Here is a 21,234-nt window from a genome sequence, read left to right as displayed (position 1 = left end):
CAGAGAATGTGTGTTGTCTGGGAGCAGGGACGAACATCTAAAAGAACATTTGTACAAGAGAGATTGTTCTCACTGCCGGAAGCTCACGTTCGTGCATGCTCTGCAAACCGCTCGAATCGCTAGTTGATGCATACTTGCATGCGAATAAGGAGAACTATGTCGAAGACCTCAGTCGTGCATAACAAGTTGGTTCAACATGATCTCTGAGATGTGATTACTTATCTTTCGCATTGGCGTTGCGCGCATTTGCGTGCGGCGAAGCGGCCTGGGCCTAGCCAGGGGGATGTCTGTCTACAGACGGAGAAATGCAATGTATGTTTTGTTGGTGTATTTTACTAGATCGAGATCGCTATGAATCCGTTTTCCCATCAACCATTTCTTTTCAAGGCCCAAGTCTCCGAATACGTTGATCGAACAACGGCGTTTCCTTCACATCTCAAGCCCACAAGCCCCCAAAAGATGCCGTCGGAACCCACGCTCGCCCCGAAGCAGCTCCCGTCCGCCGGGCACGAGGTCATAGCCGTGCTAGAGTCCATACACGTGCCATGGGAGGAGTTCGACAGCACGCCCAGTAGCCACGAGGTGCTCCTGTACAAATACACCGACCCCGACGACGACGACGTTGCCGCGCGGGTCAGGGACGCCAGCATCGTCATCCTTTCGATTTGCCGGCTCACGGCTGAGACGCTGAGACAGGCACCGCACTTGTGAGCTACACTCAAAAAAGACAGGGAGCTGTGCAGCTGACGGCAACTCGTCGAGGTGCAAAGAAAATGTATCATCAGCCACGCAGTCGGGACAGACCATATCGACCTGGCCTACTGCAGGCAGGCCAACATCCAGGTCATGACCTGCACGGGCTGCAACACCGAGTCCGTCGCCGAGCACGCCCTCTCGTTGTATTTTGCGACGAGGAGGAGTCTCGTCCCACTCTACACTGCGCTGGCCGATTTCGGGCCAGACCGTCCTAACGACTGGAAGTCCAAGGGTGAGTAACAAATACAGCAGAAATAGGAAGCAAGGTGGGGGGGGGGCGGTGGTAAGAAACAGCACATTCTTTGCTAATAATGCCCACAGGCAGCCTGAACGCCATCATGCGAAACGGCACAGGGGCGCTACCGCGGACATGCTCTCAGGAGACAGCGGGTATTATCGGCTACGGCGCCGTGGGGAAGCAAATCGCAAAGCTATGCCGGGCCCTAGGGATGAAGGTCGTGATATCTCAGCGCAAAGGCACCACCACCACCGCCACCAGCGACGACACCACGCTCGCCACGACGGGACAGCAGCAGCAGCAGCAGCAGCAGCAACAGCAGCCGCCACCGCCTCGTGTCCCACTCCCAGACGTCCTCTCGCAGGCGACGGTGCTCTTCCTAGCGCTGCCCCTGACCCCGGAGAGCGCAGGGCTCATCTCCGCGGCCGAGCTGGCACGCATGCGGCCCGACGCGGTGGTGGTCAACGTGTCGCGCGGCGGGATCGTCGACGAGGCGGCCGCGGTGGACGCGCTGCGGTCCCGGGCGCTGTTCGGGTACGGCACCGACGTGTTCGCGCGCGAGCCCGCGGGGGACGGCGGCGACAGCCCGCTGCTCGGCGAGGCGGCCAGGGGCCTGAACCTCGCGCTGACGAGCCACCTGGCCTGGTTCTCTGGCACGACCGTGCTGAACCAGGTGCGCAGGGTCAAGGAGAACCTCAGGGCGTTCCTGGATGGTGTTGTAGGGCCGTTGGATGGTATTGTTGTGCAGCGCGACTTTGCATCAGACGTCAGACCTGGTGTCACGGCTCCTTGAGACTGGAGGTGTTGGTCTGCCTCCTGAGTCAGATATGCATTCATTATTCAGTCACGGCGCTGCAGAAGTACGTCGCAAAGTGGGCGACGATGGCCCCTTTCCAGATGGAGCGTCTGTAAGTGAGGTTCGGCGGACACGTTTCTATCTATGACTGTCTTCGACGGAACCAGTTAGTTGCATGTGAGCTGTCGGCGCGAGGAGACAGATCGATCGAGGCGGCAACGCAAAATGATACATTCAGCTGAGACAAGCGTTCTACTCTCTCAACCCGTTATGCAGAATTTGCGTCCAAGATTTATTGCATGTGTAATAATATTGGTTTCTGTGCCGCGTTGAAGCAGCAGGTATTCGAGAAAGCCACACCTAGAGGATCCCAGATTTGTTTGCGACGCCTGATGAATGCTTATGCAATGATGGCCTTCCCTTATTCCTGATTTCCATTTTCGTTTGCTACATTGTTCCCCGAACACCCACCCAAAGAAGAAAGAAGAATACAGGCTGTGGAAGCCTGGGATATAATCACCGTCCAATGACTTTTGTTGAATAACGCCGGATCCCATACCCTTAGTGGCCGCATGAATCATTACTGACTTTGGCCTCAACTCACTCGCTGGTTTAGATACCAGCGTCCACACGCCAGCCCTCGACGGGCAGGGGGAAGCTCTGAGACCAGGCGGCGATCTCCTTCTTCAGGCTGTTGATCTTCTCAATCTCGCCACCGGCGACCTTGGCCCTGAAGTCCTTGAGCTTGTTGGCCTCCTTGGGCAGCTCGGCCTGGACCTCCTTGCAGATCTTGATGGCCTCGTCGATGTAGGCAGCCACGCGCTCGAAGTCAGCAACACCAAAGCCACGGGAGGTCATGGCAGGGGTGCCGATACGGATGCCGCAAGGGGTCAGGGCAGACTTGTCGCCGGGGATAGAGTTCTTGTTGCAGGCAATGTTGATCTGCTCCAGGACGGCCTCGACACGGGCACCGTCGAGGCTGACGGGCCTCAGGTCAACGAGGACCATGTGCGAGTCGGTTCCGTCAGAGACAAGCTTGTGGCCGAGGGACTTGAACTTGTTCTCCAGGGCCTTGGCGTTGTCGACGACCTGCTTCTGGTAGGCCTTGAACTCAGGGGTGTTGGCCTGCTTCAGGGCGACGGCCAGGGCGGTGATGGTGTGGTTGTGGGGACCACCCTGGTGGCCAGGGAAGACAGAGAAGTTGATGGGGTCCTCCAGGTTGTACAGCTCCTCCTTGCCGGTCTTGGCATTGACGGATCGCACACCCTTGCGGAAGAAGATCATGGCGCCACGGGGGCCACGGAGAGACTTGTGGGTGGTGGTTGTGACGACATCGGCGTGGTCGAAAGGAGTGGGGATGACACCAGACGAGACCAGTCCAGAAATGTGGGCAATGTCGACGACGAGGTAGGCGCCAACAGAGTCGGCAATCTTGCGCATGCGGGCGTAGTCGATCAGACGGCAGTAGGCAGAGGTACCGGCGACAAGGATCTTGGGGCGGTACAGCTGGGCGTTCTTCTCGAGAGTGTCGTAGTCGATGATGCCAGTCTCAATGTCGACACGGTAGGGCATGGTCTCGAAGTAAGTAGACACGGCAGAGATCCTAACCCCAGTTGTTAGTCGGACCACTCAACGCACATGTCCGTGCTTGATAGACTTACTTCTTGGCAGGGGTCTGGTAGCCGTGGCTCAAGTGGCCACCGTGGGGAAGGTCCAGACCCATCAGACGACCGTGGGGAGGCATGAGAGCCTGGTAGACCTGCAGGTTGGCAGGGCTTCCGCTGAGGCACTGCACGTTGACGCCCCACTTGGAAGAGTCGAGGTTGAAGGCCTCGAGAGCACGCTTCTGGCAGAGGAGCTCAATCTCGTCAATGTGCTGGTTGCCACCATAGTACCGTGCGCCGGGGAGACCCTCGGAGTACTTGTTGGACATGGGCGATCCGAGGGCATCGAAGACGGCGCGGGAGGTGACGTTCTCGGAGGCGATCAGGATGATGGACTCCCTCTGCCTCTGGATCTCCGAGGTCATGATCTGGGCGACCTCAGGGTCAGAGTCGATCAAGGACTTCTCGAGCAACTACAGGTGTGTTAGCAAAGCCACGGCCCAAGAGCGCCAAACGGCGTGGTGGTGGGGTAAACTTGCGTCCTTGTGGCCCTGGGAGAGGGCATATGTCGAGCCGTTGGCAGCCATTGTGGATTGAGTCTTCTGTCCTTGCGGTAGGAAGGTGTTTTACTAGATCAGTAAAGAATGAGTGAAGGGGAGAGGAGGTTTGGAGAAGACTAGGAAGGACGAAAGAAGGCCAGGGGAAAGGGAGGAGTCAGAGCAGATATGGCGGCGCGAGAAAAAAATCCAGTGGGGGGCCAGCAAGGGACATGGCGGGGTTCCAGAGCTGGAGCTGGGACTCGGGCCCCGGGGTTCGGGGCAGGGATGGTGCCTACAACCCCCGAACCCCCGGCTGACCCAGGGGAGGGTTATGGCGGGCATGACGGCCGACCTGTGCGATATCGCTCCCACCAGCTGCGGGATGACTGACTCTGATGACCAGTCGAGGCTTGGCAACCCGAGTCGGCAGCGTTCGGAGACCTGAGCTCTCGGAGCTCTGGAGGCGTATAGATAGAGGATCAGAGACAACAAAGCATTCTAGATGTCGTGTCGCATTAGTCTCCCATCATTCTCCATTCTCTCGCATAAGAGGGCGCCACTCCGACAAGTTGGGACACCCGTCTGATAATAAACAGACCAACCCGCAAGGAGCAAAGTCATTAATCACCACCGGGCCACCGCGCCCCTTGGCACATCAGGTAGACATACTGTAAAATCACCGTGTCCTATTCCACTAATGCTAGTTCCAACTACCTTACAATCTGTGGCAAAACTCGAGACGGTCCAAGGAAAATCCCATGACGTGGGGAATAGTGATGCACCTCAACGCAAGGCACAATGCGCAACCCAAACCGGCCCAATCCTCCATGCCAGGCCATGATGTTACTAGGTCTCGCCTGTTGATACAAGAGTTAATAGATCCCACCCGGTGACTGCTGATTGCGGTATTTAGGGCTTCGCCTTGGCGATGCCGACCTGGTTCTTGCCCAGGTCGTAGATGGAGTACCAAGGACGAAGGAACGCGTCTCCCAGGATACCAGCAAGGTTGGCAGGGAGGTTCATGCCCATGAAGGCGGAGATACAGGAGCCGCCAGACTCGATGGTGTAGTCATAGGCATCGATGGTGAAGTTGTGGCCGGCCAGGGTGAAGGTGATGTCTGGCAGGCTGTCCCGCGTGTTGCACTCTATGGTGTAGGTTCCGCTATAACCCTTCTTGCCACCAATCTGCTTGTTGAGCATCTCCGCCAGGTCGGTCTCCAGGGCGATCAGGGACGTGCCGGTGTCCAGGATAATGCCGGCGTCGTCGTACTGGGCGGACTCGCCGTCAACAGTGATAGCGTCAAGATCGACCTCCCAGTACGCCTTCCTACGAATGGGGATGTTGGTGATCTTGCCGGTGTAGTGGTCCTTGTCCGAGCCGCCAAAGACGACCTCGGAGCCCTCTCCGTCCTTGCTGAGGTAGAAGGCGAAGACGGCATCATCAATAAGCTTCTGGTCGATCATCTGGTAGAAAGGAGGCACGATCTTGTTGACAGAGATGGTGTCATATCCCATGCCGAGGATACCGTCGAACTTGCCAAAAGCGAAGGCCAGACCAGGCTCCTCGGTCGCCTCAGCAAAGTCTTGATTCTTGATTGTGAGATCGCCAATCTGCAGGGTGTCCTGGGAGACGAATCCCTTCATGGAGCCAGAGCCGTATTGAATCTCAAAGGATGAGCCGTTCTTCTTGTAAGTCGACGACGACGAAGACTCGTATTTGGTGTGCAGGTAGCAAGCGATGGAAGTGCACTTGGAAGAAGGAACCCAGAGGTTGGAGCTGCCAGTGTCAAGGATGACCTTGAACTCCTGGGGAGGAGTTCCGACCTTGATGTCGGAGAAGTCTAAGACCATGTCAGAAGGGCGAGGCAGGCAGAGGGCGACATTGGGGGGGGGGGGGGAGAACATACACTGGGCATTCAGGTAGTTGGTGATGGGAACGGTGTGGTCCTTGTTGGGCTCGATGTTGGGCTCGTTGTAGCCGAAGGGGTGCTGGGCTCCAGAGTACTTCTGCTCGAGGTACTTGACCTGGTCCTGCATGGGGAACGCCTTCTGTGGGGTTGTTCAGCATCAATACAAGGTGCACAGCGGGATAGGAAAGCTCCACTAACCATCTGGTCCTCGAAGGGGATCTTCTGGATCTTCATCTTGTGGACTCCGGCCGCCTGGGCGGAGGCGCCAAAGACTACATGAGGCGTCGTCAGTCATCGCCACACAAGAATCGGGGACATGCAGGAGGTCGGATGGATAGCGCGATATCGACAGCCAGACTGCGAGACTGCGAAAACCCAAGCAGGTGGGAATGTAGGGGCAAGGAGCGCATGGCGTGTGGCAGGCAGGGCAAACTGAGGTCGCGCGACAAGTGAAGCAGGAGTGGTGGACTTACGCATGGCGCTCAGCATAGCTCCCTTCATGATGGGCAGCTGTGATATCGATTACTGGAGAGACTGATGGAGGATGGTTGAAAATGGCAAAAATAGATGTGGTTGGTGATGAAAGGAAAACGAGACAGAGAATGTGGTTGATGATCCGGAGAAGTGTAGGGGTCAGGAGTGACGGAGGCCCCAAGGACGGTTGGTGAGGTAAGGAAACTGGGGAAGCTATGAGGTGTGGTGTGGATGCGGAAGCAGACTGGCAGATGGAGGGATGGATGATGGATGGGCAAATGGGGTGGGCGGGTCTACACTACTGGACCAGTGCGACAGCCGTCCTGAGCCTACGTCAGTCCCCCAGCCAGTGACCCTGGAGCTCCGGGGGGGATTGGCAGCGTCTTGTGACACAGCTGCCACCGATAAACCTAGCTAGCTGATAATAATAAGCCAAGGCAGGACCCGGATGACGAGGCAACCGCAACCAGGCCTGGTAGTGGGTGGGTGAGTGGCAGGCACAGGCACGGGCACGGGCTCTTTGGGCATGGATGGGCAAGATGGGGTGCTGAACGGTGTCAGACGGGATGGGAGCTTTGCGCCGCGGTCCGCCGACCTGTGAGTGGCCGGCTGGACGGTAGCGCCGATTATCTAAGTCCTCCTTCTGACACAATCGGAGCTTCAGGCAGGCTGGCACAACAACCAGATGTGCCCGTTTTAGAGCAGGCCGTCCGTTTCGAGCTTCCCTGTAGAGTAGACCTCGACCGAGATGATGCTGAGAGCGAGTCCCACTCGCACTCAGACTACGGAGTACTGTGCTGTGTAGATGGACAACGTTCAGGGCAGGCAACGCAGCCAGCACTCCTGCTCCACTCGGGTTCCTGCGAGGCGTTGGTACCACAGTACACCACAGTATTTCGTGGCTGCTTGTTTATCTGATGATGCACAGACTACTCAGTACCCCTGCTGTGCACAAACAATGACTCCATTCACAGCAGAGCTTTCCTCTTCCCCAATTTCATCGGGATGGAGGCATTTTAAAACCAGCTGGCGAGATTGCCTATTGGCCATCTTATTGCCACTATGTACATACTGTTATTGAAAACATGTTGTTGACGTTCATGCACGCATTACGGTCACCACGTACTGTTAGCTACCTTGTGGTACCCACACCCCTGTCCCTGCAGTAAGCGGCCCGCTCAGCGTCGCGTCTCCCAAACCGCGTCTGCGCCTGGAAGCACTTTACACGCGGCGAACACACACACACAAGCCCGCTCTTCAAGTCAAGTATCAACAGCCACCAAATGTCATGGACGAGGCAGACCGCCAGCGTTACGAGACGCAGTCTAAGGAGCTGCGCGTGAAATTGAAAGAATGGGAGCTGGAGTTTGCAAAATCTCACGGCGGCGCAAAGCCTGCCCGCGACGACATCAAGGCCAACCCCAAGATCGCCTCGTACAGCAAGAGATATCACCGGCTCCGTGACGTCCTCTCCGGCAAGATCCCCCACACGCAATTGGACGCCGACAAGCAGGACAAGAAGCGGAAACCACTCGCCGTACCAGAAAGCACTCCCTCGTCTAAACGCTTCAGGCCCGCAGAAACACCCTCCTCGAGACAGCAGACACAGGCGCAAACCACCCTGGCCACCCCTCACGGCCCCGCCGCCGCCTCGGCAGCAGCAGCAGCAGCAGCAGCAGCAGTCACCCCGTCCCTGAGCCGCAAGCTGTTCAGTCCCACCGTGCCTACCTCGATTGGGCCAACACCACAGCGTGATGGCCGTGTTCTGGGCCTGTTTGACTTGCTGCCGTTTAAGGATGCCGAGATTGACTCGCCCTCCAGGCCGAAACGCACCACAAAGGCCCCTCATGCCGCCGACGCCGTCCAAGAGACACCGCGCAGGGGCAGGACGATCGACACGGGCGTTGGAATACCGATTGAGCTGGACCGGACGCCCTCTTCAAGAAGCACGCGCCACCAACAGCCACAGCAACAGCCACAACAGACCCCCAGGAAGAGCGTCCTCTCCACGCCGCTGAAGGACAGTAGTAACAGGGTCGCCAAGACACCGAGCAGCTCCCGGTCCGTCTCCAAGCTGCAGTTCCAGACCCCGGCCTTCCTCCGGCGCATACCGATGTCCAAGATCAGCGAGGACAACGAGTTTGCCTCGCCGGAACCGATCCGCCTGCCGCGCAAGCCCCTCGTCCGCGGCCTGAGCAGCATCGTGGCCGACCTCCGGAAGACGCAGGAGGAGCAGCTGGACGACGAGCTGGACGCGCTGCGGGAGATGGAGAACGACACCGCACCCGCCGCCCCGGCCAAGAAACACGGCGCGGCACCGCCCGTCGAGACCCAGCCAGCAGCAGCGCCTCCGGGCCGCACGGCACGCGAGGATGACCTGACCGAGGCCATCTTGGCAGAGGACAGCCAGAAGCAGAACCTCGGGCTGCTTGGTGGTTTCGACGACGAGGGCATGTACGACAGCGAGGACGACCAGCAAGAGGGCTTGGACCAGCGTGGGATGCCACTCAGGGTGTTCAAGAAGAAAGGACAGAAGAGGACCACCAGGAAGGCCAACATGAAGCCGGTCATGACACGGAGGCCACCCGCCGCGGGCTCAAACCAGGCGCCCACACAAGAAGAGGACGACGAAACCATCCCAGAGACACAACTCGGGAGGCCGGCGCCTGCACGGCCAGGCATAGACGAAGACCTGGACCTTCTGTCCGGCTCCGAGTACGACGATGACGAAGACGACGACGACGACGAGCTGGCTCTCGACGAGCCGCGGCTGGCAAACAAGGCCGCCGCGAGCGCCAAGAGGAAAACAGTACTACCCCCGAAGCAAAAGCAGGGCGGCGACGGCGGTGTAGACAAGCCAGAGGGCAGGGTCAAGAAGGCCGCGCGCAAGGTCAACGAGCTCGCACACGCCAACTTCAAGCGCCTCAAGCTGCGGAACTCGGGGGCCAAGGGTGGGCAGGGGTTCAACAGCCGCTTCAGGAGGCGGCGGTAGAGCAAGTTTCGGGTGGCGGAGTGTCCTTGGGGCTTGGGCACCTGCAGGCGTAGGCTCAGTAGATACAGGTTAGTGGTGGGGTGGCATCTGATTTTCCGGCATCGTCAGGAGTCCCCAAGAGTTGGGTAGTACATGTATCAGCGATGGACTTTTCAGATCCAACCGGCATGACACTGTTCAATTTACTTGCACAACGCATGTCCCAAGACAAGCAGTATAGCTTCTGTGGTCATGAGGCTGGCCGCAATATCTTCCAGTGTCACTCAGTAGTCCCTTCTCAAAACGAATGATATGCCTATAGGTAGACGAAGTGTCCAGGAGCCTTTGCAGGAGACTCTCTCGCCAGACCCTTTCCTCCATCAGCCAAAGCATCCATGCAGTCGTTCATGCAACGGATCGCGCCATACTTGCAAGGCATCTTTGGGTCACTGGATGACCTGCGACCTGCACGGCTTTCAATCTGCTCAGGAGAGTACACCTTGTCCACGTCCAGTCTGGACGAGATATGGGTCAGTCGCCAGCCTACGTCTTCTCTTGCGTTCTGAAGTGACCTGGGTAGCTATCGAAGCAAACATTTCCTCTCGTCTCTCCGCCGCCGGATCTGCGACGTTTTCTAACACGCTGGCAGGAGACCCTACAGTTTACCACGCCAATACGAGACAACCTTGACCATGTCACATCTTGAGGCTATCATGAGCGGTGAAATGGATGTTTCATTAGGGTGAAATGTTGAGTCGGAAGGGATGCTGTTCTACTTATACAGAATCCCACGACAATTTCAAGGTCCGTGGTTGCGTCTCCATGCTGGTGACTGATCACCCTCCACCCTGTCACACAGTGTTGGTTACAGCTACCGGCTCAAGAATTGAAGAAACTACACAGTCCTCAATTGTGATCCTCCTCGTCCCAATCGTCGACATCGCCATGGTCATCATGATTGTCATAGTCGTAGTCGGAATCACAGTCGTCGTCGTAGTCCTCGCAATTGTTGTCATCATAATCATCATGATCATCATCGTCATGGTCGTAGTGGTGCCTGTGGTTGCAGTAATCCTCGATCCAGCCGTGGCAATACTTCTTCCTGTCCCACACGAGGTGGTGATCAGGATAGCCATTGCAGTCGAGGTCGTCACCATAATCGTCACACCCATAAGGATAGCCTCCGTGGTAATGATCATAGTACTTGTGACCATACCTCGGTCTGTAAGGAGATCCACTGTTGGGGTAGTCATCCCAGTGGTCATCCCAAGGCGTGTTGCCGTAGGGGAGCTTGCCGTCGCCATATGGGGGCCAGGTCATGTTGGGTGGGAAGATTCCTGGTGGAGGAAACGGCCTTGAAGGGTATGGGTAAGGCGAGTATGGATCCGAAGGATATGGCTGGGGAGGGTAGTACGGAGGATCGTACGGAGGGTAGTAGGGATCGTCGTAATCGCATGGGTCGTAGTAGGGAGGGTCATAATCATCGCATGGGTCGTAGTCGTACCAGTAATGATCATCGTAATCATCACACCACTTGTCGTCGTCGCAGTCATATCCATATCCGCCCTTGTGGTATCCGTAGTCGCAGTCGTCGTCATACCAAGGCTTCTTGTGGTAAGGGTACTCGGGAAAGTACCAAGGGTCATCGGCGACATTGCGTTTCTCGAGAGAGCGTGAGTCTGAGCGGCTGCGAGTACCACAGGTGCCTTCGAGACGGCAAATGATCCCCTTCAGAACATCGACTCCTGAGTTTCGGAGATGGTTCACGGCCTGGAGGAATTCAAGAATGAATGATGGGATACCGGGCAGATGCGTCTCCGGACGGTCAGGGAAGGGTGATGGAGAGGCAGAAAGGGGGCTGTCAGCCTTGACCTGTCCATTGAAGGGGGCAGGAAGAGCCAGGGTTCCTTCAAGACGTCCACCACATCTGACGACATGGTTGTCGATCATCGCTTGAGCAACCGAGCCGCCCGAGCCGTGTCCGAAGATGCAATGATCGACCTGAACAGAGGCGTTATTGGTCCAACGTGAAAGAGGGCCGAGTGTTTCGTTTACCGTGGCGAGATGCTTGTGGATAAACCAAAGGTCGTTGTTCTGGATCGTGAAAACTTGGTGTTCGTTGACGACACCCCCAGACAGGCTGCGCTGGAAGGTCTTGGGCGGGTTCTCAACCACACCGGAAAGGAAAGGAGAATCCACGGTGAGCACAATGTAACCCATCGAAGCAAGCTCGGATGCCGCCTGGGTGTAGGCCTGGCGCTGACCACCTACGTCGGGGGCAAAGACCACCAAGGGGAACTGGCCTGGGCAAGCAGTGGCCGATGTCACGGCTCGTGACATGAGATTGTGCAGACCCGTGATATTACCGAGGGAAGTAGTGGTAGCAGTGTGAAGAATCTCCTCCAGAACGGTTTCCGTGAAGACAGGAGCAAAGTGCTCCTCGCCCAACACAACCGGCCTCCTCTGAGTGTCTGGGGGAGGGCAAGACGGATAGCTATTCAAAAAAGAGTTAGTACCAAACGCGGGTCCAGGCACGAAGGCAATGCAGTGGTGACACTCACAAGAGTGATGTTATGATCTGACGCGGACGGAAGCAGTCATCATTGGAATCCTCGTAGTTGTCATCATCACAGAGAGGGAATTGACGATGCCCATAGTCTTTGAAGACAACGGGAGTGACGCCGACATTGTACGGGCCGGGCACATCGGGGAGAATGTTGATGGCCTTGTCATTGAAGTCGGTCACATTGGAACCGTGGAAGCCACCTGGCAGGTTGGATATGGTGTTGAGGATGCCGGCGAGGGTGGCCACCGTGACCTGCTTGATGAGGGGCGCCATGATGGCAGGATGGCACTCCTGACGAGGCGAAAGAAGCGAACCAAGAAGTTGAGAGCAGCGAAAGCCGGCAAGCAAATAGAAACGGAGACGCAACCAAAAGAGAATGAATGTTACGGTTTGTGGCCGCCCGGATGAGAGATGCTGAAGCAAGTGGCGGAGTTGTGATCGGGGATGAAGAAGAAGAGAGGAAGAGAGGAAAGCAACGGGGCCTGACGGGGCGAGGAGTGGGAGAAGACAATGTTGATTTCTGCTCCTACGTGCCTGCCTTCTCTGTGCTCCATACCATTATCTCTTTCTGCATCGCGCAATCAAGACATGCCTATGTGGAAGGCACCCTCTGCTGCTGGGAAAGACCACGCGGGCTGCAGGCCAACCAGAGGCTGAGTGCCCTGGCTCCTTGCCGCACTTTTGATGGACACATTGTATAGGGGCCTCACTGCCCGATAAGCAGACATGTCCACTTGTAGCTGCCTTGCTGTGTCGAAGCACTCATTGGTATGTCTCGTCCTGCCGAACACCTCCTTTACTGCCGGGATGCCACCAAATAGCCCCGTCCCAGGCGCCACTTTGACAGTACCTACCTACCTACCTACCTAGGTAGGTACCTAGGTAGGCTGATATGTAGGTAGTAGGTAGTTTTCGAGTGGACAGCTGATGCTAGGGCAAGTGAGGAGGACTCTGACTGGAGAAATCTGGATCTCACAGCTGAAGGACCCACCACAGAAACTCTCGCTCTTCTACCACCTCAGCAATGCACTCTCGTGGCTGCCTTTTCTCACACCTCGGGGGCAACAGTAACCAAGCTGAAGTACCTAGGTGGCGAAGTATGCCCACAGCCCAACTTTGGTTTATGGATGGAGCAGGAGCCAGGGACTCGGCGGCCAGTGTCGTGGGGTGTCGTTGCTCATCCTAAACCCTGCAGGGGCTTCGCAGGAGCCAGCCAGCATTGGACCATCGTCACGGTTTCCCTGGGAGCGCACCAGAGTCCATTACCTGCTCAAACCTGAAAAGTACCTACCCGCATGGATGTACGGAGGTTCCTAGGCACGTAGTTGCTGTCTGAAATCCCTGGCCCTTTTGGCCCAGAAGACGGTGGCCATTTGATCTGCCGGCAATCTCAGCCGGACCAAGTCTCTGTTCGACGAGGTCTCAGCTCCCCTGCTGGCGGTAAGGAGACCACCTGCCGCCCTGTCGTGAGCCCCTGGGCGGTCTATACCGGTCATAAAGCCGCCTGTGAGGCCCCTGGTCGGCGCGGTGACCAGGGGCGCTCCTTCCTTCGGGCGAGCGAGGCGCTGGGCGAGGTTCGGCGTATTGGACATGCCGATCCCAGGCCTCGACCGAGTAAGGCGAGCGCAGGAAACTGCGAAGCTCGTGCAGGAACAGCTTGGTGTGGTCCCGCCCGAGGAAGTCCTTCAGCAGCTCCTCGGTGTGGTCGCTCTGAATGTCGACCGTTTTCAGGACGGCGAGGATATACTCGAGCACAAACTCAGCATTGTTCTGGCGCCGGCGCCGGGTGGCCTCGGGCATCTCCGAGGCGGTGGTGCTCTCTGTGTGGCTCGAAGAGCTGTCATCGTTCAGAAACTCAAAGACCTGCAGCTCCCTCCTTATCCAGGCCCGCACACGGCTTTGGGTCTCGAGCTGGTCACTGAACGCCTGAGGAGTGACGTCTCTGTACCCCGAAGTCGGGTTGGACCCCACGTGGAGAGAGTAGAGCCTTTTCCGATAGACATTGCGTCGCCGCTCAAGCGCATCCTGGACAGAAGACGACTGAGGTGTCGAGGGCCTCGGATTCCTGAAAGGTCTGCGGTCCCGGGCTCGGCGCAGGAAGGAAGTGACGTTTGACAAGGGCGGATGACTCTGGCTGGGCGACGGCTGTGCGGGCTGGTCTGGCGCCCGCTCGAGTCCGATATGGGGCACGCGATATGTCTTCCAGGCAGTCCCGTTGGCGTTGAAGTCGAAATGGACCTCGGTGATTTCAGATTTGCAGAGGGGACAGCTTGTCTTCAGTGACATCCAGCTGGCCAGGCACATGAAATCAAAGTTGCGGTGGCCACAGGGCCGTGCTGTCGAGGGCTCTGATATGTCGGACAGGCATATCACGCAGCAACACGAAGCATCCGCGGCCTCGGACGAGTCTGCCTGAGAAGCCAGGCCAGTCAATGTTGCCTGTAGGACCGTCTCCTGTAAGTCCTGCCGCCCCTCCCCCTCATCGGCCATCACGAGGTCCTTGATGAGGATTTTTGGACCCCAGTCGTAGGAGGCGGAATGACTGAGTAAGTACTTGCGCAAGCAAGAGGAGTGGTGCTTGGTACTGATACTCAGGCGGAGGTGGATGGCATACGGGATGCAGGTGGCAATTGGGTAGCGCCCGATGATCCTCTGGCTAGCGCACCTGGCACCTGGTAAGGCCTGCAGCATTGGATGCTCCACTACCTGGGCACTGTTGCAATCAACACCACCGAGACATGGCAGGGCTGGCTGGCAGGCAGGCTGAAGGCTTGAGCTGGTTGCACAACATGGCAGCATGGACAGCATCCCAATAATAACATCTAGCTCCTGTGCCGAGGTACTCCGTAGATAGATGCCTGGTGTCAAAGTGCGGACGCTTGCCGTTCGTGGACGGGCGGAAATGTTCCATGCACATCGCCGACCCGCAACCCGCTCAAACCCCACGGACCGGAACTCGACCACGCCCGGGCGATTTGTCAGCTTATATATCCGCCGAGAAGGCCTTTTATATTACCATTACAATTGTCTCAAGTCATTACTCAAGTGGATATCTTCAAGACCGTGTATTTGTAGTAAATACAAAGCGCAGCGCCGCAGACTCACCCCAACGTTGGCCGTGTCCCATACATACATGTTGAGATCCACCAAAAAGCTGTTTCAGCCACGGAGACCCACCATGACAGCCTTTAACGTCGACATCGTGAGCGATCCAATCTGCCCGTTCTGTGAGTAGCCACCACCTTCAGCTCCATCCAGGTGGACATCTACCAACCCGGGACTAATTTTTGAAAAGGTTACCTCGGCAGGAAGCGGCTGGATCGCGCCATTGACGTGTACAAGAAAACCGTCCCTGGCGCCTCGGAGGATGTTTTCAACATCACTTGTAAGCCACGCTACCGCCCCTTTCCTCACGTTTCGCGGGTCTCCCCATCTGTCCTGCTCCTGCTAGCATCTGAGGACACCTGCATGCCAGCCGAGGCCACCCCCGGGAGACTGCGCTTCGTGAGGAGATATTACATATAAAAAGGCGCTTGCCAGAGAAGTAAGCAAAGAACTCCACTAACGCGCCGCACGTCCAGGGAAGCCCTTCTACCTGGACCCAACGCTGCCCAAGGGTAAAAGCATGCCCGTCCAGGAGCGCATGGCCCAAAAGTTCGGCGCTGATAGGCTACCCATGCTCACCGAGCGCATGAGAATGATGGGCCAGTCGGAGGGGATCTGCTTCTCGTTCCAGGGCAAGCTTGGCAACACCCGAGACGCCCACCGCCTGTCGCAGCTGGCCAGGACCAAGGGCTCTGACGTGCAGAGCCAGTTCATGGCGGCGCTGATGCACAGCTATTTCGAGGACGGTGGCGACGTCACCAGCCATGACACGCTCCTCGACGCCGCGGAAAAGGCCGGCGTCGACAGGGCTGAGGCCAAGGAGTGGCTCGACGAGGGCAAGGGCGGCCAGGAGGTCGACAAGGCGGTTGAGTGGGCCTATGCCAAGGGGATCCAAGGCGTGCCGCACTTTATCATCAATGACCGGTTCGAGATCGGTGGCGCGCAGGACGTCGAGGCGTTCCTCGGAGAGTTTGTTCGGGCCAAGTCGGCTGCGTAGAGAGAGGTGGTTGTAGCTTGGGTATCATTTAATTTGCTAGCCACGTTGACTCTCCGAAGCAGTTCCCGTGCCCCATAACACCTCGTCTGGCGGGTAACAGGCTGTAAGTGCGGGCATGGTCATGAGCGGGCAGCCCTCTCCGTGGCCTCGCGCTTCACATGTGCAGCAGCCCGCCCAGGTCCTTGTCCATGACCCGGAGCCTCTCTTGGAGCTCCTTCTTCTTCTTATCCAGCCCCCTGACCTCCTCCTCTTCCCTCCTCAAGTCCTCCTCCGTCATGAGACTGTCCATGACGCCACTGTTCACGCCGCTGTCGACAGCGTCTTCGCCCTCATCCGCATCGTTGTCTTCGTCCTCGTCGCCAAAATCATCGGGCCGCTTGTTCATCCTGACCAGCCTCTCTGCCTGCTCCGCAACCTTTGCCTCGTAATAGGCCAGCGTGTTGCTCTGGTTCGCCCACTTTTGGCGCAGTTCAGGGATCCGTTCCAGTGCGCCCGGCAGCGGGTAGACATTACACAGCTTCTCGGCGCCCTGGAGGAGCACCTCGATGTCGACATCGCCCCCTCCGCCCGCCGCCTGGGCGCGGGTTGAAGCTGGCGCCCGCCGCGTGATCTTGGCATGGAGGTCACCGCCCAACACGGCCGCCACGGCGGTGCTACGGCGTGGGTTGCCTGCGGTCCGGGATGATGGTGCGCCGGTGGTGACTTCGCCAGCAGCGACATTGAAGACGGTCTGCCGACGCGAGACCTTGCTCTGCTCGGGTTGCGGCTCGGGTTTCGCGGTTGGCGGCGGTGGCGGGGGCACAGAAAACAGGGCGCGTTCATGAGTTTCGGTGTCGCGTATCAGTGAGGTGATGTCGTGGTTGGAAAGCAGGGCGTTGGTGAAGATCTTGGGAGGAGGGAATCTTGAGACCCAGGCTGCGTCAGCAACTTGCCTGTGCGTTGTTTCCTGGGGCTGGGCACGTACGGGAGGCTGTCGATACCTTGGCAAGACGCGGAGATCTGCTCAAGGTGAGCTGCGAGGAGCGTCATGGTGTTTGCGACAGACTGTTTACTTTGGTTGAGACAGACGCAGGCTGACCCGCGACGTGGCGGAGTCTGGACCGAGGTAGGGATGTTATTTTCACACGGGCAAGAAGAAGCTTTGCTTCGGATCGGCTGCTCCAGGTGGCGAGTGAGGAAAGTTCAAATCACAAATGATGCTGAACCGAAAAGACGTTTTGTGTTGCCATGTTGACGGGGAGCCGAGTTCAGCCCTCTCGTACACGCGCTATCGATAACAGAACCCACCTGCTCCGTCGATACGTGACATCACCCTGGGCCTGGACGGTGGCTCGGCTATCCGTTTCATCCCTTCTTCCACTCCTGTCAACCTAATTTCAACGACATGTTTGATAATGTGGATGTGAGCATCTGCCTGTGGCAGACAGGCGTGACCGGATGTTCATCCCATACTGCCATCTCACCTAACGGCGACAACCGCTCCAGTCTACCGGTACCAGCTTACATGCCAGGCACATGCAGGCAACCTGGGAGGCAAGCAAGGCAAGCAGGCACTGGACGGGGGGTAAGGTTCCACCCCCCCAGGATGAGCTGCCCTCCGTCTGGTGAGGCAGGGAGGCAGGCAGGCAGACAGGGCAGACTGGCAGACAGACGGAAGCGATTCACGGCGTCGAGCCAACCCGACGTCCCTCCTGCAGGCTCTTAATCGTCAGCCGCCACCTTGGAACCTTCTGCACGTGCAATTGGCCGTCTGCCCTGTCCATTGGACGGCGAGTGCTGCAACCTGACGCTCGACATTTTACACATTCATGCCTTATCCAGCCCGTCCAGCCCGTCCAGCCCGTCCAGCCCGTCCCGGCCGGCCTGACCAGCGAGATTCTGCCCCCAGCCCTCCTGCAGCCGCCAAGCGAGTCGATTCAGCAACTCTGGCAGATGGGCGCCATGCGCTGGCATCACACAGCAGCATCACGCCTTACCCTTCTGGCCTCAGCCATTCGCCGCCCGCCATGCCCCCTTCCGACCGGCTTGCAGTCGACCACCCCGTAACAACACCATTGTCTGGCGGCCCCAGAATGCCTCGCAGCGGTTATCCATGGCCCCACCAACCCGGGGACTGAGTGAGTGGCTGCCCACGGCCTCGGCCACCGTGAGCTTTGGCTGCGATGTGGCCTTCGATTGTGTCCGTGTGCAAAGACACCAGGCAATTGCCGCACGAAAAGCTTCGTGCCGTGCCAGCAGAAGCCTCAATCGCACCGGCATCGTTCGAAATGCGCCTAGGACGGAGCCTGCATGCACCGCCGATTTCTGAATGCGGAGCCCGATTGCTCCCTCACCTGTCCCTCCTCCGCTCCTATTGTTGTCCCCCACGGGTTTTCATCTTCTTGTTCTCCTTCTCTTCTGCTGTTCTCTCGACCCGATCCTATGTTCCAGGCCACTGAGCATAGTCTTTGACACGCTCCTAGCTTCGCGGTTTCCAGGCTAAGAGGCGGTGGGAAACCAGAGTGTGATTTGCACGGCTACACTCCAATCTGATCGGCCATTGCTTGCTCTGCACCTCTGGGCCTATTTTTTTCCTCAATACTGCAAGGACGACATCGGCTGCCGCCCTGGTGCAGGCATCTCCTTGCAACGCTATCTAAGAGACCAGCACGACAGCCGTCCTTCGCAAGCCTCACAAGCCCGACGTCTGACGTCTAGGCCTACTTATTCGCTCTCGTCTCCCCGTTCCCCCCCAAATCAGCGTCGCCGTTGAGAAGACGCAGGCTCAGGCTCAGGCTCTGCGCTTGCCATACATCTCAACCCCCACAAGAGGGTGAACGGGCTTGTGCTGCACACAATCAGCTTTCTGTTTCCCTATTTCTTACCCGATTCGCCACGGAGACTATCATGACCGTCAATCCAAGCTTGTCCGTCTCTCCTAGCCGGAGGTTTATACCTTGGGTGCTGACACCTTGAGGCCCGCTCTTCCCTCACCCCGCGATTCTCCTACCCCACACTGTCGGTGAGAGCAACCGTTGATAAGTCCCGGAACACACGACATATTTGTTCATTCGGACACGCACATCCACTGGTTCCCGTTGCGGCACATCCCTGGTCTTGTGGCGGGCCGATCGAAATCGACAATACGGTCGTCACAAACTACTGCTGTTCATTAGCTGGACAGAGTCGGCCCACTCACTGCCCGTATCTCTGCATCACAGAGACCGACTCTGCTTCCCACGCCAACGCCTGCCCGCCCACCCAACCCACCCATCATGCGGCCTGCTACGCCAAAGGAAATAAGATTTCCTTCACATGTGGGACCGTCGTCTCCGCCTCAGACCCCTACGGCCACGCCGCACCCTCCATTCTTCGGCCAGAAGAACGGCACAAGAGACAGTCCTGGGCCGAATCCCGGCCCACGGGACCCGCTGCCTCAGCCAAGCAACTTCACTCCTTTCGAGAACTGCCAATTCAACTTTACATTCTCAAATCGGCATGGAGAACTGTCTCCTCGTTCTTCCGACCCCCCGGCCGAAGGCTCTGAGGCCGATCAATCGGACATTGATCACGGGCCCTGCTCACCGCTTCTGTCATCACCACCTGGTCTTACGACACCAGACCCTTTTGTGTTGCATGCCACCATTATTACCAGTGACGAACTTGACATTGAAGAGATGAGCGACTTCGAAGAAAACGATATGGACGACCGGAATGAAGTTCTTCAGCCTCATCTCATTGAGTATGCCGAATCGGACCCTAGCGAGTCGCACATCGAGGGTCACGTCATCAGTGACTTCCGTGACCTGAACTTCCGCAGCCCGGATCCAGATCCTTTGTCAGATAGCTCCGATGTGAGCGACGATGAACACCAAGAAGCAATACGGCGGCAACGTGCCTACGACCGGCAAAAAAGACGGAGTATAAGCAGCATGGGCAAGCGAACCATGAGCGAGAGGAGCGACAGCGACCACGAGGATGTCCGACACTGTCTGGACTTTGAACAGGCCGGTTCAAGTGCCCGTCGTCTCAAGAGGCGGGTTGGCGACCGCCGAAGTCTGATCTTCCAAGACCCACCGCCAAAGATCGACGAGATCGACGAGCCCCCGGAGGAGATGGAGGCTACAGAAAAGCTGGCCAAAGAGCTGCCATTTTATGCTTACATGACCATGGAAGTGGACTCGCCTTAGATGTGAGTCCCAACCCAATACGTTCCAAAAACTTGGCCGGGAGCGCAGAAGCAAGGACCGGCGTTTCATATGAAGATATCATCCCGGGCAACCATCAATTCGAATGACGAGCTTGAGAGCCTGGCCTTGTACAAAAGTTTCAGCCGTTTTTACTCGCTGCCTCAAAAGGATACACTGCATAGAGTCCCCCAAAACAGCCACTGGATTTTACAACAAGAAATGAAGCCCATGGCAGTGGGCGGCGAAGAAATGCCAAAATGCCAATTTATGGAGCAAACCTGTTAAAATCTGGGTTGCCACAAGCGATGATTCCCCCCCACCTCTTAATCTTTTCAGTCGAGCATCATGATATTTCCCAGACATGGCATAGCATGTATACGAGCATGGAAACTGCATTGTCTGGGTGTTACGGCGTGTTCTCGTTTGAATCTTTGCCTAGGTTTTGTATTCAAATTGATACGAGCTGGGGACGAGGGTCCGGTATGCGGAGGCTGTTGGACCTTATATGCATAGTGTATGACCAGCTGGACTCTTTTTCTTTTCTTTGTGGAAGCATGCGAACGGGGACGTGGTGCTTGGACGGAGACTCAGCTATGGCTTTTATGATGAACGAGATTATGTGTTGAACTTCTCCTAGTCTGGGGTATAGATACGGTTGCCTAGGTACATGAGCCTCTGTGGGTAGTTGAACACAGCCTAAAAATGGAGAATTGACTCTATTCTGGCTAATAGATGCTTGGTTTCCTAAATGGCCATCCCTAGATTCTAGAGGATGGCAGTGTCCAGATCCCGGGATGCAGAGCTACAGTGACGAGCTCACATACACTGACCACCAGCACACAGTGATGACGGTAGGTCCCGTATGAACCGTTGACCTTTGGGACAGCTACATTGCTGCAAAACACAATTATCCTTGTCTTGGATTGGAAAAGGTATGGAACTCATTCTGAGCACTTATCAAAAGGGACAATTGCTTGTTGACTGATGGGCACAATGGTTTTTTTCTCTTTCACTTCCATGAGGTTTGGGAATAGAGTGCTTTATTAGCGCGTTATTGTGAGCACACCTGGAAGCCTTAGGTACTTCAGTAGGTACCCTGACTGCCTGAC

General features: G+C 57.1%; 9 protein-coding genes across 9 annotated transcripts; 4 read left to right on the top strand and 5 right to left on the bottom strand.

The window, feature by feature from the left end:
* The first annotated feature begins 348 nt into the window (after positions 1 to 348).
* KVR01_007884 (uncharacterized protein) lies at positions 349 to 2,082 on the top strand. Its single transcript, XM_044794985.1, has 3 exons — positions 349 to 707; positions 771 to 988; positions 1,078 to 2,082. Exons 1-3 carry the CDS (start codon positions 352 to 354, stop codon positions 1,785 to 1,787), a joined length of 1,284 nt encoding a protein of 427 aa, XP_044642862.1. The 5' UTR covers positions 349 to 351; the 3' UTR covers positions 1,788 to 2,082.
* Positions 1,004 to 4,170, bottom strand: KVR01_007810 (glycine hydroxymethyltransferase SHM2). Its single transcript, XM_044783533.1, has 3 exons — positions 3,934 to 4,170; positions 3,452 to 3,867; positions 1,004 to 3,393 (listed from the first exon to the last, which is right to left on the bottom strand). The coding sequence occupies exons 1-3, from the start codon at positions 3,979 to 3,981 to the stop codon at positions 2,403 to 2,405; spliced, it is 1,455 nt and encodes a 484-aa protein (XP_044642788.1). The 5' UTR covers positions 3,982 to 4,170; the 3' UTR covers positions 1,004 to 2,402.
* Positions 4,171 to 4,600: 430 nt separating this feature from the next.
* KVR01_007819 (proteinase A) lies at positions 4,601 to 6,843 on the bottom strand. The gene is made up of 4 exons (XM_044787417.1): positions 6,317 to 6,843; positions 6,042 to 6,115; positions 5,841 to 5,982; positions 4,601 to 5,774 (listed from the first exon to the last, which is right to left on the bottom strand). The coding sequence occupies exons 1-4, from the start codon at positions 6,342 to 6,344 to the stop codon at positions 4,843 to 4,845; spliced, it is 1,176 nt and encodes a 391-aa protein (XP_044642797.1). The 5' UTR covers positions 6,345 to 6,843; the 3' UTR covers positions 4,601 to 4,842.
* Positions 6,844 to 7,562: 719 nt separating this feature from the next.
* KVR01_008261 (uncharacterized protein) lies at positions 7,563 to 9,615 on the top strand. The gene has a single exon (XM_044782005.1). The coding sequence runs from the start codon at positions 7,606 to 7,608 to the stop codon at positions 9,307 to 9,309; it is 1,704 nt and encodes a 567-aa protein (XP_044643239.1). The 5' UTR covers positions 7,563 to 7,605; the 3' UTR covers positions 9,310 to 9,615.
* Positions 9,616 to 10,194: 579 nt separating this feature from the next.
* On the bottom strand, positions 10,195 to 12,127 carry KVR01_007999 (uncharacterized protein; the record flags this gene model as incomplete). The annotated part of the gene is made up of 2 exons (XM_044793859.1): positions 10,195 to 11,782; positions 11,850 to 12,127. 2 exons carry the CDS (start codon positions 12,125 to 12,127, stop codon positions 10,195 to 10,197), a joined length of 1,866 nt encoding a protein of 621 aa, XP_044642977.1.
* Positions 12,128 to 13,276: 1,149 nt separating this feature from the next.
* Positions 13,277 to 14,344, bottom strand: KVR01_008080 (uncharacterized protein; the record flags this gene model as incomplete). Its single annotated transcript, XM_044782489.1, has 1 exon — positions 13,277 to 14,344. The coding sequence occupies one exon, from the start codon at positions 14,342 to 14,344 to the stop codon at positions 13,277 to 13,279; it is 1,068 nt and encodes a 355-aa protein (XP_044643058.1).
* A 443-nt stretch (positions 14,345 to 14,787) lies between these two features.
* On the bottom strand, positions 14,788 to 21,135 carry KVR01_008325 (uncharacterized protein). The gene is made up of 2 exons (XM_044794890.1): positions 16,921 to 21,135; positions 14,788 to 16,858 (listed from the first exon to the last, which is right to left on the bottom strand). Exons 1-2 carry the CDS (start codon positions 16,983 to 16,985, stop codon positions 16,111 to 16,113), a joined length of 813 nt encoding a protein of 270 aa, XP_044643303.1. The 5' UTR covers positions 16,986 to 21,135; the 3' UTR covers positions 14,788 to 16,110.
* Positions 14,988 to 15,956, top strand: KVR01_008210 (uncharacterized protein; the record flags this gene model as incomplete). The annotated part of the gene is made up of 3 exons (XM_044789519.1): positions 14,988 to 15,081; positions 15,150 to 15,239; positions 15,436 to 15,956. 3 exons carry the CDS (start codon positions 14,988 to 14,990, stop codon positions 15,954 to 15,956), a joined length of 705 nt encoding a protein of 234 aa, XP_044643188.1.
* Positions 19,211 to 20,125, top strand: KVR01_007910 (uncharacterized protein; the record flags this gene model as incomplete). The annotated part of the gene is made up of 1 exon (XM_044783073.1): positions 19,211 to 20,125. The coding sequence occupies one exon, from the start codon at positions 19,211 to 19,213 to the stop codon at positions 20,123 to 20,125; it is 915 nt and encodes a 304-aa protein (XP_044642888.1).
* Positions 21,136 to 21,234: the final 99 nt, after the last annotated feature.

The sequence above is a fragment of the Diaporthe batatas genome (assembly GCF_019321695.1).
Source record: "Diaporthe batatas strain CRI 302-4 chromosome Unknown Contig00009, whole genome shotgun sequence".
In the NCBI taxonomy this organism is placed as follows: domain Eukaryota; kingdom Fungi; phylum Ascomycota; class Sordariomycetes; order Diaporthales; family Diaporthaceae; genus Diaporthe; species Diaporthe batatas.
Note: the sequence above shows the minus strand (reverse complement) of the source record. Positions and strands in the feature narration are given on the sequence as shown.

Bases quoted from the DNA above. Each gene is read 5' to 3' on its own strand.
- KVR01_007884 (XM_044794985.1), top strand. From the start codon at position 352: ATGAATCCGTTTTCCCATCAACCATTTCTTTTCAAGGCCCAAGTCTCC. The intron at 708-770 runs GTGAGCTACACT...CGAGGTGCAAAG, and splicing joins CTGAGACAGGCACCGCACTT to AAAATGTATCATCAGCCACG. The intron at 989-1,077 runs GTGAGTAACAAA...TAATGCCCACAG, and splicing joins TAACGACTGGAAGTCCAAGG to GCAGCCTGAACGCCATCATG.
- KVR01_007810 (XM_044783533.1), bottom strand. From the start codon at position 3,981: ATGGCTGCCAACGGCTCGACATATGCCCTCTCCCAGGGCCACAAGGAC. The intron at 3,868-3,933 runs GCAAGTTTACCC...ACACACCTGTAG, and splicing joins TCTCCCAGGGCCACAAGGAC to TTGCTCGAGAAGTCCTTGAT. The intron at 3,394-3,451 runs GTAAGTCTATCA...AACTGGGGTTAG, and splicing joins TACCAGACCCCTGCCAAGAA to GATCTCTGCCGTGTCTACTT.
- KVR01_007819 (XM_044787417.1), bottom strand. From the start codon at position 6,344: ATGAAGGGAGCTATGCTGAGCGCCATGC. The intron at 5,983-6,041 runs GTTAGTGGAGCT...ACAACCCCACAG, and splicing joins TCCCCTTCGAGGACCAGATG to AAGGCGTTCCCCATGCAGGA. The intron at 5,775-5,840 runs GTATGTTCTCCC...ACATGGTCTTAG, and splicing joins CAACTACCTGAATGCCCAGT to ACTTCTCCGACATCAAGGTC.
- KVR01_008261 (XM_044782005.1), top strand. From the start codon at position 7,606: ATGGACGAGGCAGACCGCCAGCGTTACGAGACGCAGTCTAAGGAGCTG.
- KVR01_008325 (XM_044794890.1), bottom strand. From the start codon at position 16,985: ATGACGCTCCTCGCAGCTCACCTTGAGCAGATCTCCGCGTCTTGCCAA. The intron at 16,859-16,920 runs GTACGTGCCCAG...CTGGGTCTCAAG, and splicing joins CAAGGTATCGACAGCCTCCC to ATTCCCTCCTCCCAAGATCT.